The sequence below is a fragment of the Oncorhynchus mykiss genome, chromosome 18 (genome assembly GCF_013265735.2).
Source record: "Oncorhynchus mykiss isolate Arlee chromosome 18, USDA_OmykA_1.1, whole genome shotgun sequence".
Lineage (NCBI taxonomy): Eukaryota > Metazoa > Chordata > Actinopteri > Salmoniformes > Salmonidae > Oncorhynchus > Oncorhynchus mykiss.
This window is the reverse complement of record NC_048582.1, coordinates 43,614,416-43,630,955: the sequence shown is the minus strand read 5'-3', so window position 1 is coordinate 43,630,955 and position 16,540 is coordinate 43,614,416. Positions and strand designations below refer to the sequence as shown.

General features: G+C 47.1%; 2 protein-coding genes across 2 annotated transcripts in view; both read left to right on the top strand.

Annotated features, from left to right (window-relative positions):
• The window catches only part of LOC118940987 (mucin-5AC-like), a 43,434-nt gene extending 37,241 nt beyond the window's left edge, over positions 1-6,193 (top strand). The window contains exons 5-11 of the mRNA XM_036951059.1: positions 25-227; positions 834-1,883; positions 1,914-2,066; positions 3,315-3,479; positions 3,965-4,184; positions 4,717-5,149; positions 5,977-6,193. Of these exons, the coding sequence (XP_036806954.1) occupies positions 25-227; positions 834-1,883; positions 1,914-2,066; positions 3,315-3,479; positions 3,965-4,184; positions 4,717-5,149; positions 5,977-6,193 (2,441 nt within the window). The remainder of the gene's footprint in view (positions 1-24; positions 228-833; positions 1,884-1,913; positions 2,067-3,314; positions 3,480-3,964; positions 4,185-4,716; positions 5,150-5,976) is intronic.
• Positions 6,194-8,132: 1,939 nt separating this feature from the next.
• LOC118940986 (mucin-5AC-like) lies at positions 8,133-16,282 on the top strand (the record flags this gene model as incomplete). The annotated part of the gene is made up of 5 exons (XM_036951058.1): positions 8,133-8,285; positions 9,033-9,153; positions 10,264-10,508; positions 13,599-14,407; positions 16,066-16,282. Coding segments are annotated over 5 exons (1,545 nt in total), but the record flags the coding sequence as incomplete, so codon positions are not given.
• Positions 16,283-16,540: the final 258 nt, after the last annotated feature.

The following is a 16,540-nucleotide window of genomic DNA, read 5'->3' as shown; positions in this document are numbered from 1 at the left end:
AAGCTTCTTCTACAACAACTATAGCACCTACGACAACATCCTCTTCAACAACGGCAGCTCCTACTACAACAACTGTAGCTGCTTCCACAACCACTACTGCATTACCTATTGCAACCACGACTGCAGCTTCTTCCACAACCACTACTGAGGCCCTTACTGCAACCACAACTGAAGCTTCTTCTACAACAACTACTGCAGCCCTTACTGCAACCACAACTGAAGCTTCTTCTACAACAACTATAGCACCTACGACAACATCCCCTTCAACAACTGCAGCTCCTACTACAACAACTGTAGCTCCTTCCACAACCACTACTGCATTACCTATTGCAACCACGACTGCAGCTTCTTCCACAACCACTACTGAGGCCCTTACTGCAATCACAACTGAAGCTTCTTCTACAACAACTACTGCAGCCCTTAGTGCAACCACAACTGAAGCTTCTTCTACAACAACTATAGTACCTACGACAACATCCCCTTTGACAACTGCAGCTCCTACTACAACAACTGTAGCTGCTTCCACAACCACTACTGCATTACCTATTGCAACCACGACTGCAGCTTCTTCCACAACCACTACTGAGGCCCTTACTGCAACCACAACTGAAGGTTCTTCTACAACAACTACTGCATCCCTTACTGGAACCACAACTGAAGCTTCTTCTAAAACAACTATAGCACCTACGACAACATCCCCTTTGACAACTGCAGCTCCTACAACAACAACTGAAACTGCTTCCACAAGCACTACTTCAGCCCCTACTGCAACCACAGCTGAAGCTTCTTCTACAACAACTACTGCAGCCCTTACTGGAACCACAACTGAAGCTTCTTCTAAAACAACTACAGCACCTACGACAACCACAACAATCTCCCCTTCAACAACTGTAGCTCCAACAACGCCAATCACAACCGAAGGTCCTACTACCATTTTAACTCCTACGACAACCACAACTGTAGCACCTACAGCAACCACAACAACAACTGTAGCACCTACAACAAAGACAACAACATCCTTTTCGACATCTGCAGCTCCAACAACTGTAGCTCCTACAACGCCAATCAAAACTGCAGGACCTACTACCATTGTAAGTCCTACGACAAACACAAATGTAGCTCCTACAGCAACCACAACAGCAGCTAGTATAACAAATGTAGCTCCAACAATCAGTATAACTGCAGCAGCACCAACTGTAGCTGCATCCACAACCACTACTGCAGCCCCTATGGCAACAACAACTCTAGCTACAATAGCAAGCACAACAGCAGCAGCTACGACAACCACTGCCACTTCTATAACATCTACAACAAGTGCAACAGTAACCCCTACGGCAACAACTACAGCTTCTTCTACGACAAAAATTGTAGATCCTGCGACAACCACAAATGATGCAGCTACTACAACAACCACAGCTCCTACAACTCCAACTGTAGCTTCTTCCACAAGGACAAGTGCAGCCCCTACTGCAACCACAACAGAAGCTTCTTCTACAACAGCTGTAGAAACTACGACGACCACAACAACATCCCCTACGACAACTGCAGCTCCTACTACAACCACCGGAGCTCCTACGGCCACTTCAACAGCAGCAGCTCTTACAACAACAACTGAAGCTGCTTCCACAAGCACTACTGCAGCCCCTACTGCAACCACAACTGAAGCTTCTTCTACAACAACTATAGCACCTACGACAACATCCCCTTCAACAACTGCAGCTCCTACTACAACAACTGTAGCTGCTTCCACAACCACTACTGCATTACCTATTGCAACCACGACTGCAGCTTCTTCCACAACCACTACTGAGGCCCTTACTGCAACCACAACTGAAGCATCTTCTACAACAACTACTGCAGCCTTTAGTGCAACCACAACTGAAGCTTCTTCTACAACAACTATAGTACCTACGACAACATCCCCTTTGACAACTGCAGCTCCTACTACAACAACTGTAGCTGCTTCCACAACCACTACTGCATTACCTATTGCAACCACGACTGCAGCTTCTTCCACAACCACTACTGAGGCCCTTACTGCAACCACAACTGAAGGTTCTTCTACAACAACTACTGCAGCCCTTACTGGAACCACAACTGAAGCTTCTTCTAAAACAACTATAGCACCTACGACAACATCCCCTTTGACAACTGCAGCTCCTACAACAACAACTGAAGCTGCTTCCACAAGCACTACTTCAGCCCCTACTGCAACCACAGCTGAAGCTTCTTCTACAACAACTACTGCAGCCCTTACTGGAACCACAACTGAAGCTTCTTCTAAAACAACTACAGCACCTACGACAACCACAACAATCTCCCCTTCAACAACTGTAGCTCCAACAACGCCAATCACAACCGAAGGTCCTACCACCATTTTAACTCCTACGACAACCACAACTGTAGCACCTACAGCAACCACAACAACAACTGTAGCACCTACGACAAAGACAACAACATCCTTTTCGACAACTGCAGCTCCAAGAACTGTAGCTCCTACAACGCCAATCAAAACCGCAGGACCTACTACCATTGTAAGTCCTACGACAAACACAAATGTAGCTCCTACAGCAACCACAACAGCAGCTAGTACAACAAATGTAGCTCCAACGATCACTACAACTGCAGCAGCACCAACTGTAGCTGCATCCACAACCACTACTGCAGCCCCTATGGCAACAACAACTCTAGCTACAATAGCAAGCACAACAGCAGCTGCTACGACAACCACTGCCGCTTCTATAACATCTACAACAAGCGCAACAGTAACCCCTACGGCAACAACTACAGCTTCTTCTACGACAAAAATTGTAGATCCTGCGACAACCACAAATGATGCAGCTACTACAACAACCACAGCTCCTACAACTCCAACTGTAGCTTCTTCCACAAGGACAAGTGCAGCCCCTACTGCAACCATAACAGGAGCTTCTTCTACAACAGCTGTAGAAACTACGACGACCACAACAACATCCCCTACGACAACTGCAGCTCCTACTACAACCACCGGAGCTCCTACGGCCACTTCAACAGCAGCAGCTCTTACAACAACAACTGAAGCTGCTTCCACAAGCACTACTGCAGCCACTACTGCAACCACAACAGAAGCTTATTCTACAAAAACTGTAGAAACTACAACTACCACAACAACATCCCCTACGACAACTGCAGCTCCTACTACAACCACCGGAGCACCTTCGGCCACTTCAACAGCAGCAGCTCTTACAACAACAACTGAAGCTGCTTCCACAAGCACTACTGCAGCCCTTACTGCAACCACAACTGAAGCTTCTTCTACAACAACTATAGCACCTACGACAACATCCCCTTCAACAACTGCAGCTCCTACTACAACAACTGTAGCTGCTTCCACAACCACTACTGCATTACCTATTGCAACCACGACTGCAGCTTCTTCCACAACCACTACTGAGGCCCTTACTGCAACCACAACTGAAGGTTCTTCTACAACAACTACTGCAGCCCTTACTGGAACCACAACTGAAGCTTCTTCTAAAACAACTATAGCACCTACGACAACATCCCCTTTGACAACTGCAGCTCCTACAACAACAACTGAAGCTGCTTCCACAAGCACTACTTCAGCCCCTACTGCAACCACAGCTGAAGCTTATTCTACAACAACTACTGCAGCCCTTACTGGAACCACAACTGAAGCTTCTTCTAAAACAACTACAGCACCTACGACAACCACAACAATCTCCCCTTCGACAACTGTAGCTCCAACAACGCCAATCACAACCGAAGGTCCTACTACCATTTTAACTCCTACGACAACCACAACTGTAGCACCTACGACAAAGACAACAACATCCTTTTCGACAACTGCAGCTCCAACAACTGTAGTTCCTACAACGCCAATCAAAACTGCAGGACCTACTACCATTGTAAGTCCTACGACAAACACAAATGTAGCTCCTACAGCAACCACAACAGCAGCTAGTACAACAAATGTAGCTCCAACGATCACTACAACTGCAGCAGCACCAACTGTAGCTGCATCCACAACCACTACTGCAGCCCCTATGGCAACAACAACTCTAGCTACAATAGCAAGCACAACAGTAGCTGCTACGACAACCACTGCCGCTTCTATAAAATCTACAACAAGCGCAACAGTAACCCCTACGGCAACAACTACAGCTTCTTCTACGACAAAAATTGTAGATCCTGCGACCACCACAAATGATGCAGCTACTACAAGAACCACAGCTCCTACAACTCCAACTGTAGCTTCTTCCACAAGGACAAGTGCAGCCCCTACTGCAACCACAACAGAAGCTTCTTCTACAACAGCTGTAGAAACTACAACTACCACAACAACATCCCCTACGACAACTGCAGCTCCTACTACAACCACCGGAGCACCTACGGCCACTTCAACAGCAGCAGCTCTTACAACAACAACTGAAGCTGCTTCCAAAAGCACTACTGCAGCCCCTACTGCAACCACAACTGAAGCTTCTTCTACAACAACTATAGCACCTACGACAACATCCCCTTCAACAACTGCAGCTCCTACTACAACAACTGTAGCTGCTTCCACGATCACTACTGCATTACCTATTGCAACCACGACTGCAGCTTCTTCCACAACCACTACTGAGGCCCCTACTGCAACCACAACAGAAGCTTATTCTACAAAACCGGTAGAAACTACAACTACCACAACAACATCCCCTACGACAACTGCAGCTCCTACTATAACCACTGGAGCACCTACGGCCACTTCAACAGCAGCAGCTCTTACAACAACAACTGAAGCTGCTTCCACAAGCACTACTGCAGCCCCTACTGCAACCACAACTGAAGCTTCTTCTACAACAACTATAGCACCTACGACAACATCCCCTTCAACAACTGCAGCTCCTACTACAACAACTGTAGCTGCTTCCACAACCACTACTGCATTACCTATTGCAACCACGACTGCAGCTTCTTCCACAACCACTACTGAGGCCCTTACTGCAACCACAACTGACGGTTCTTCTAAAACAACTACTGCAGCCCTTACTGGAACCACAACTGAAGCTTCTTCTAAAACAACTATAGCACCTACGACAATATCCCCTTTGACAACTGCAGCTCCTACAACAACAACTGAAGCTGCTTCCACAAGCACTACTTCAGCCCCTACTGCAACCACAACTGAAGCTTCTTCTACAACAACTATAGCACCTACGACAACATCCCCTTCAACAACTGCAGCTCCTACTACAACAACTGTAGCTGCTTCCACAACCACTACTGCATTACCTATTGCAACCACGACTGCAGCTTCTTCCACAACCACTACTGAGGCCCTTACTGCAACCACAACTGACGGTTCTTCTAAAACAACTACTGCAGCCCTTACTGGAACCACAACTGAAGCTTCTTCTAAAACAACTACAGCACCTACGACAACCACAACAATCTCCCCTTCGACAACTGTAGCTCCAACAACGCCAATAACAACCGAAGGTCCTACTACAATTTTAACTCCTACGACAACCACAACTGTAGCACCTACAGCAACCACAACAACAACTGTAGCACCTACGACAAAGACAACAACATTATTTTCGACAACTGCAGCTCCAACAACTGTAGCTCCAACAACTGTAGCTCCTACAACGCCAATCAAAACTGCAGGACCTACTACCATTGTAAGTCCTACGACAAACACAAATGTAGCTCCTACAGCAACCACAACAGCAGCTAGTATAACAAATGTAGCTCCAACGATCAGTACAACTGCAGCAGCACCAACTGTAGCTGCATCCACAACCACTACTGCAGCCCCTATGGCAACAACAACTCTAGCTACAATAGCAAGCACAACAGCAGCAGCTACGACAACCACTGCCACTTCTATAACATCTACAACAAGTGCAACAGTAACCCCTACGGCAACAACTACAGCTTCTTCTACGACAAAAATTGTAGATCCTGCGACAACCACAAATGATGCAGCTACTACAACAACCACAGCTCCTACAACTCCAACTGTAGCTTCTTCCACAAGGACAAGTGCAGCCCCTACTGCAACCACAACAGAAGCTTCTTCTACAACAGCTGTAGAAACTACGACGACCACAACAACATCCCCTACGACAACTGCAGCTCCTACTACAACCACCGGAGCTCCTACGGCCACTTCAACAGCAGCAGCTCTTACAACAACAACTGAAGCTGCTTCCACAAGCACTACTGCAGCCCCTACTGCAACCACAACTGAAGCTTCTTCTACAACAACTATAGCACCTACGACAACATCCCCTTCAACAACTGCAGCTCCTACTACAACAACTGTAGCTGCTTCCACATCCACTACTGCATTACCTATTGCAACCACGACTGCAGCTTCTTCCACAACCACTACTGAGGCCCTTACTGCAACCACAACTGAAGCATCTTCTACAACAACTACTGCAGCCTTTAGTGCAACCACAACTGAAGCTTCTTCTACAACAACTATAGTACCTACGACAACATCCCCTTTGACAACTGCAGCTCCTACTACAACAACTGTAGCTGCTTCCACAACCACTACTGCATTACCTATTGCAACCACGACTGCAGCTTCTTCCACAACCACTACTGAGGCCCTTACTGCAACCACAACTGAAGGTTCTTCTACAACAACTACTGCAGCCCTTACTGGAACCACAACTGAAGCTTCTTCTAAAACAACTATAGCACCTACGACAACATCCCCTTTGACAACTGCAGCTCCTACAACAACAACTGAAGCTGCTTCCACAAGCACTACTTCAGCCCCTACTGCAACCACAGCTGAAGCTTCTTCTACAACAACTACTGCAGCCCTTACTGGAACCACAACTGAAGCTTCTTCTAAAACAACTACAGCACCTACGACAACCACAACAATCTCCCCTTCAACAACTGTAGCTCCAACAACGCCAATCACAACCGAAGGTCCTACCACCATTTTAACTCCTACGACAACCACAACTGTAGCACCTACAGCAACCACAACAACAACTGTAGCACCTACGACAAAGACAACAACATCCTTTTCGACAACTGCAGCTCCAAGAACTGTAGCTCCTACAACGCCAATCAAAACCGCAGGACCTACTACCATTGTAAGTCCTACGACAAACACAAATGTAGCTCCTACAGCAACCACAACAGCAGCTAGTACAACAAATGTAGCTCCAACGATCACTACAACTGCAGCAGCACCAACTGTAGCTGCATCCACAACCACTACTGCAGCCCCTATGGCAACAACAACTCTAGCTACAATAGCAAGCACAACAGCAGCTGCTACGACAACCACTGCCGCTTCTATAACATCTACAACAAGCGCAACAGTAACCCCTACGGCAACAACTACAGCTTCTTCTACGACAAAAATTGTAGATCCTGCGACAACCACAAATGATGCAGCTACTACAACAACCACAGCTCCTACAACTCCAACTGTAGCTTCTTCCACAAGGACAAGTGCAGCCCCTACTGCAACCATAACAGGAGCTTCTTCTACAACAGCTGTAGAAACTACGACGACCACAACAACATCCCCTACGACAACTGCAGCTCCTACGACAACTGCAGCTCCTACTACAACCACCGGAGCTCCTACGGCCACTTCAACAGCAGCAGCTCTTACAACAACAACTGAAGCTGCTTCCACAAGCACTACTGCAGCCACTACTGCAACAACAACAGAAGCTTATTCTACAAAAACTGTAGAAACTACAACTACCACAACAACATCCCCTACGACAACTGCAGCTCCTACTACAACCACCGGAGCACCTTCGGCCACTTCAACAGCAGCAGCTCTTACAACAACAACTGAAGCTGCTTCCACAAGCACTACTGCAGCCCTTACTGCAACCACAACTGAAGCTTCTTCTACAACAACTATAGCACCTACGACAACATCCCCTTCAACAACTGCAGCTCCTACTACAACAACTGTAGCTGCTTCCACAACCACTACTGCATTACCTATTGCAACCACGACTGCAGCTTCTTCCACAACCACTACTGAGGCCCTTACTGCAACCACAACTGAAGCTTCTTCTACAACAACAACTGCAGCCCTTAGTGCAACCACAACTGAAGCTTCTTCTACAACAACTATAGTACCTACGACAACATCCCCTTTGACAACTGCAGCTCCTACTACAACAACTGTAGCTGCTTCCACAACCACTACTGCATTACCTATTGCAACCACGACTGCAGCTTCTTCCACAACCACTACTGAGGCCCTTACTGCAACCACAACTGAAGGTTCTTCTACAACAACTACTGCAGCCCTTACTGGAACCACAACTGAAGCTTCTTCTAAAACAACTATAGCACCTACGACAACATCCCCTTTGACAACTGCAGCTCCTACTACAACAACTGTAGCTGCTTCCACGATCACTACTGCATTACCTATTGCAACCACGACTGCAGCTTCTTCCACAACCACTACTGAGGCCCCTACTGCAACCACAACAGAAGCTTATTCTACAAAACCGGTAGAAACTACAACTACCACAACAACATCCCCTACGACAACTGCAGCTCCTACTATAATCACTGGAGCACCTACGGCCACTTCAACAGCAGCAGCTCTTACAACAACAACTGAAGCTGCTTCCACAAGCACTACTGCAGCCCCTACTGCAACCACAACTGAAGCTTCTTCTACAACAACTATAGCACCTACGACAACATCCCCTTCAACAACTGCAGCTCCTACTACAACAACTGTAGCTGCTTCCACAACCACTACTGCATTACCTATTGCAACCACGACTGCAGATTCTTCCACAACCACTACTGAGGCCCTTACTGCAACCACAACTGAAGGTTCTTCTAAAACAACTACTGCAGCCCTTACTGGAACCACAACTGAAGCTTCTTCTAAAACAACTATAGCACCTACGACAATATCCCCTTTGACAACTGCAGCTCCTACAACAACAACTGAAGCTGCTTCCACAAGCACTACTTCAGCCCCTACTGCAACCACAGCTGAAGCTTCTTCTACAACAACTACTGCAGCCCTTACTGGAACCACAACTGAAGCTTCTTCTAAAACAACTACAGCACCTACGACAACCACAACAATCTCCCCTTCGACAACTGTAGCTCCAACAACGCCAATCACAACCGAAGGTCCTATTACAATTTTAACTCCTACGACAACCACAACTGTAGCACCTACAGCAACCACAACAACAACTGTAGCACCTACGACAAAGACAACAACATTATTTTCGACAACTGCAGCTCCAACAACTGTAGCTCCAACAACTGTAGCTCCTACAACGCCAATCAAAACTGCAGGACCTCCTACCATTGTAAGTCCTACGACAAACACAAATGTAGCTCCTACAGCAACCACAACAGCAGCTAGTACAACAAATGTAGCTCCAACGATCACTACAACTGCAGCAGCACCAACTGTAGCTGCATCCACAACCACTACTGCAGCCCCTATGGCAACAACAACTCTAGCTACAATAGCAAGCACAACAGCAGCTGCTACGACAGCCACTGCCGCTTCTATAACATCTACAACAAGCGCAACAGTAACCCCTACGGCAACAACTACAGCTTCTTCTACGACAAAAATTGTAGATCCTGCGACCACCACAAATGATGCAGCTACTACAACAACCGCAGCTCCTACAACTCCAACTGTAGCTTCTTCCACAAGGACAAGTGCAGCCCCTACTGCAACCACAACAGAAGCTTATTCTACAACAGCTGTAGAAACTACGACGACCACAACAACATCCCCTACGACAACTGCAGCTCCTACTACAACCACCGGAGCTCCTACGGCCACTTCAACAGCAGCAGCTCTTACAACAACAACTGAAGCTGCTTCCACAAGCACTACTGCAGCCACTACTGCAACCACAACAGAAGCTTATTCTACAACAACTGTAGAAACTACAACTACCACAACAACATCCCCTACGACAACTGCAGCTCCTACTACAACCACCGGAGCTCCTACGGCCACTTCAACAGCAGCAGCTCTTACAACAACAACTGAAGCTGCTTCCACAAGCACTACTGCAGCCCCTACTGCAACCACAACTGAAGCTTCTTCTACAACAACTATAGCACCTACGACAACATCCCCTTCAACAACTGCAGCTCCTACTACAACAACTGTAGCTGCTACCACAACCACTACTGCATTACCTATTGCAACCACGACTGCAGCTTCTTCCACAACCACTACTGAGGCCCTTACTGCAACCACAACTGAAGCTTCTTCTACAACAACTACTGCAACCCTTACTGGAACCACAACTGAAGCTTCTTCTAAAACAACTATAGCACCTACGACAACATCCCCTTCGACAACTGCAGCTCCTACTACAACAACTGTAGCTGCTTCCACAACCACTACTGCATTACCTATTGCAACCACGACTGCAGCTTCTTCCACAACCACTACTGAGGCCCTTACTGCAACCACAACTGAAGGTTCTTCTACAACAACTACTGCAGCCCTTACTGGAACCACAACTGAAGCTTCTTCTAAAACAACTATAGCACCTACGACAACATCCCCTTTGACAACTGCAGCTCCTACAACAACAACTGAAGCTGCTTCCACAAGCACTACTTCAGCCCCTACTGCAACCACAGCTGAAGCTTATTCTACAACAACTACTGCAGCCCTTACTGGAACCACAACTGAAGCTTCTTCTAAAACAACTACAGCACCTACGACAACCACAACAATCTCCCCTTCGACAACTGTAGCTCCAACAACGCCAATCACAACCGAAGGTCCTACCACCATTTTAACTCCTACGACAACCACAACTGTAGCACCTACAGCAACCACAACAACAACTGTAGCACCTACAACAAAGACAACAACATCCTTTTCGACATCTGCAGCTCCAACAACTGTAGCTCCTACAACGCCAATCAAAACTGCAGGACCTACTACCATTGTAAGTCCTACGACAAACACAAATGTAGCTCCTACAGCAACCACAACAGCAGCTAGTATAACAAATGTAGCTCCAACAATCAGTATAACTGCAGCAGCACCAACTGTAGCTGCATCCACAACCACTACTGCAGCCCCTATGGCAACAACAACTCTAGCTACAATAGCAAGCACAACAGCAGCAGCTACGACAACCACTGCCACTTCTATAACATCTACAACAAGTGCAACAGTAACCCCTACGGCAACAACTACAGCTTCTTCTACGACAAAAATTGTAGATCCTGCGACAACCACAAATGATGCAGCTACTACAACAACCACAGCTCCTACAACTCCAACTGTAGCTTCTTCCACAAGGACAAGTGCAGCCCCTACTGCAACCACAACAGAAGCTTCTTCTACAACAGCTGTAGAAACTACGACGACCACAACAACATCCCCTACGACAACTGCAGCTCCTACTACAACCACCGGAGCTCCTACGGCCACTTCAACAGCAGCAGCTCTTACAACAACAACTGAAGCTGCTTCCACAAGCACTACTGCAGCCCCTACTGCAACCACAACTGAAGCTTCTTCTACAACAACTATAGCACCTACGACAACATCCCCTTCAACAACTGCAGCTCCTACTACAACAACTGTAGCTGCTTCCACAACCACTACTGCATTACCTATTGCAACCACGACTGCAGCTTCTTCCACAACCACTACTGAGGCCCTTACTGCAACCACAACTGAAGCATCTTCTACAACAACTACTGCAGCCTTTAGTGCAACCACAACTGAAGCTTCTTCTACAACAACTATAGTACCTACGACAACATCCCCTTTGACAACTGCAGCTCCTACTACAACAACTGTAGCTGCTTCCACAACCACTACTGCATTACCTATTGCAACCACGACTGCAGCTTCTTCCACAACCACTACTGAGGCCCTTACTGCAACCACAACTGAAGGTTCTTCTACAACAACTACTGCAGCCCTTACTGGAACCACAACTGAAGCTTCTTCTAAAACAACTATAGCACCTACGACAACATCCCCTTTGACAACTGCAGCTCCTACAACAACAACTGAAGCTGCTTCCACAAGCACTACTTCAGCCCCTACTGCAACCACAGCTGAAGCTTCTTCTACAACAACTACTGCAGCCCTTACTGGAACCACAACTGAAGCTTCTTCTAAAACAACTACAGCACCTACGACAACCACAACAATCTCCCCTTCAACAACTGTAGCTCCAACAACGCCAATCACAACCGAAGGTCCTACCACCATTTTAACTCCTACGACAACCACAACTGTAGCACCTACAGCAACCACAACAACAACTGTAGCACCTACGACAAAGACAACAACATCCTTTTCGACAACTGCAGCTCCAAGAACTGTAGCTCCTACAACGCCAATCAAAACCGCAGGACCTACTACCATTGTAAGTCCTACGACAAACACAAATGTAGCTCCTACAGCAACCACAACAGCAGCTAGTACAACAAATGTAGCTCCAACGATCACTACAACTGCAGCAGCACCAACTGTAGCTGCATCCACAACCACTACTGCAGCCCCTATGGCAACAACAACTCTAGCTACAATAGCAAGCACAACAGCAGCTGCTACGACAACCACTGCCGCTTCTATAACATCTACAACAAGCGCAACAGTAACCCCTACGGCAACAACTACAGCTTCTTCTACGACAAAAATTGTAGATCCTGCGACAACCACAAATGATGCAGCTACTACAACAACCACAGCTCCTACAACTCCAACTGTAGCTTCTTCCACAAGGACAAGTGCAGCCCCTACTGCAACCATAACAGGAGCTTCTTCTACAACAGCTGTAGAAACTACGACGACCACAACAACATCCCCTACGACAACTGCAGCTCCTACTACAACCACCGGAGCTCCTACGGCCACTTCAACAGCAGCAGCTCTTACAACAACAACTGAAGCTGCTTCCACAAGCACTACTGCAGCCACTACTGCAACCACAACAGAAGCTTATTCTACAAAAACTGTAGAAACTACAACTACCACAACAACATCCCCTACGACAACTGCAGCTCCTACTACAACCACCGGAGCACCTTCGGCCACTTCAACAGCAGCAGCTCTTACAACAACAACTGAAGCTGCTTCCACAAGCACTACTGCAGCCCTTACTGCAACCACAACTGAAGCTTCTTCTACAACAACTATAGCACCTACGACAACATCCCCTTCAACAACTGCAGCTCCTACTACAACAACTGTAGCTGCTTCCACAACCACTACTGCATTACCTATTGCAACCACGACTGCAGCTTCTTCCACAACCACTACTGAGGCCCTTACTGCAACCACAACTGAAGCTTCTTCTACAACAACAACTGCAGCCCTTAGTGCAACCACAACTGAAGCTTCTTCTACAACAACTATAGTACCTACGACAACATCCCCTTTGACAACTGCAGCTCCTACTACAACAACTGTAGCTGCTTCCACAACCACTACTGCATTACCTATTGCAACCACGACTGCAGCTTCTTCCACAACCACTACTGAGGCCCTTACTGCAACCACAACTGAAGGTTCTTCTACAACAACTACTGCAGCCCTTACTGGAACCACAACTGAAGCTTCTTCTAAAACAACTATAGCACCTACGACAACATCCCCTTTGACAACTGCAGCTCCTACAACAACAACTGAAGCTGCTTCCACAAGCACTACTTCAGCCCCTACTGCAACCACAGCTGAAGCTTATTCTACAACAACTACTGCAGCCCTTACTGGAACCACAACTGAAGCTTCTTCTAAAACAACTACAGCACCTACGACAACCACAACAATCTCCCCTTCGACAACTGTAGCTCCAACAACGCCAATCACAACCGAAGGTCCTACTACCATTTTAACTCCTACGACAACCACAACTGTAGCACCTACGACAAAGACAACAACATCCTTTTCGACAACTGCAGCTCCAACAACTGTAGTTCCTACAACGCCAATCAAAACTGCAGGACCTACTACCATTGTAAGTCCTACGACAAACACAAATGTAGCTCCTACAGCAACCACAACAGCAGCTAGTACAACAAATGTAGCTCCAACGATCACTACAACTGCAGCAGCACCAACTGTAGCTGCATCCACAACCACTACTGCAGCCCCTATGGCAACAACAACTCTAGCTACAATAGCAAGCACAACAGTAGCTGCTACGACAACCACTGCCGCTTCTATAAAATCTACAACAAGCGCAACAGTAACCCCTACGGCAACAACTACAGCTTCTTCTACGACAAAAATTGTAGATCCTGCGACCACCACAAATGATGCAGCTACTACAAGAACCACAGCTCCTACAACTCCAACTGTAGCTTCTTCCACAAGGACAAGTGCAGCCCCTACTGCAACCACAACAGAAGCTTCTTCTACAACAGCTGTAGAAACTACAACTACCACAACAACATCCCCTACGACAACTGCAGCTCCTACTACAACCACCGGAGCACCTACGGCCACTTCAACAGCAGCAGCTCTTACAACAACAACTGAAGCTGCTTCCAAAAGCACTACTGCAGCCCCTACTGCAACCACAACTGAAGCTTCTTCTACAACAACTATAGCACCTACGACAACATCCCCTTCAACAACTGCAGCTCCTACTACAACAACTGTAGCTGCTTCCACGATCACTACTGCATTACCTATTGCAACCACGACTGCAGCTTCTTCCACAACCACTACTGAGGCCCCTACTGCAACCACAACAGAAGCTTATTCTACAAAACCGGTAGAAACTACAACTACCACAACAACATCCCCTACGACAACTGCAGCTCCTACTATAACCACTGGAGCACCTACGGCCACTTCAACAGCAGCAGCTCTTACAACAACAACTGAAGCTGCTTCCACAAGCACTACTGCAGCCCCTACTGCAACCACAACTGAAGCTTCTTCTACAACAACTATAGCACCTACGACAACATCCCCTTCAACAACTGCAGCTCCTACTACAACAACTGTAGCTGCTTCCACAACCACTACTGCATTACCTATTGCAACCACGACTGCAGCTTCTTCCACAACCACTACTGAGGCCCTTACTGCAACCACAACTGACGGTTCTTCTAAAACAACTACTGCAGCCCTTACTGGAACCACAACTGAAGCTTCTTCTAAAACAACTATAGCACCTACGACAATATCCCCTTTGACAACTGCAGCTCCTACAACAACAACTGAAGCTGCTTCCACAAGCACTACTTCAGCCCCTACTGCAACCACAACTGAAGCTTCTTCTACAACAACTATAGCACCTACGACAACATCCCCTTCAACAACTGCAGCTCCTACTACAACAACTGTAGCTGCTTCCACAACCACTACTGCATTACCTATTGCAACCACGACTGCAGCTTCTTCCACAACCACTACTGAGGCCCTTACTGCAACCACAACTGACGGTTCTTCTAAAACAACTACTGCAGCCCTTACTGGAACCACAACTGAAGCTTCTTCTAAAACAACTACAGCACCTACGACAACCACAACAATCTCCCCTTCGACAACTGTAGCTCCAACAACGCCAATAACAACCGAAGGTCCTACTACAATTTTAACTCCTACGACAACCACAACTGTAGCACCTACAGCAACCACAACAACAACTGTAGCACCTACGACAAAGACAACAACATTATTTTCGACAACTGCAGCTCCAACAACTGTAGCTCCAACAACTGTAGCTCCTACAACGCCAATCAAAACTGCAGGACCTACTACCATTGTAAGTCCTACGACAAACACAAATGTAGCTCCTACAGCAACCACAACAGCAGCTAGTATAACAAATGTAGCTCCAACGATCAGTACAACTGCAGCAGCACCAACTGTAGCTGCATCCACAACCACTACTGCAGCCCCTATGGCAACAACAACTCTAGCTACAATAGCAAGCACAACAGCAGCAGCTACGACAACCACTGCCACTTCTATAACATCTACAACAAGTGCAACAGTAACCCCTACGGCAACAACTACAGCTTCTTCTACGACAAAAATTGTAGATCCTGCGACAACCACAAATGATGCAGCTACTACAACAACCACAGCTCCTACAACTCCAACTGTAGCTTCTTCCACAAGGACAAGTGCAGCCCCTACTGCAACCACAACAGAAGCTTCTTCTACAACAGCTGTAGAAACTACGACGACCACAACAACATCCCCTACGACAACTGCAGCTCCTACTACAACCACCGGAGCTCCTACGGCCACTTCAACAGCAGCAGCTCTTACAACAACAACTGAAGCTGCTTCCACAAGCACTACTGCAGCCCCTACTGCAACCACAACTGAAGCTTCTTCTACAACAACTATAGCACCTACGACAACATCCCCTTCAACAACTGCAGCTCCTACTACAACAACTGTAGCTGCTTCCACATCCACTACTGCATTACCTATTGCAACCACGACTGCAGCTTCTTCCACAACCACTACTGAGGCCCTTACTGCAACCACAACTGAAGCATCTTCTACAACAACTACTGCAGCCTTTAGTGCAAC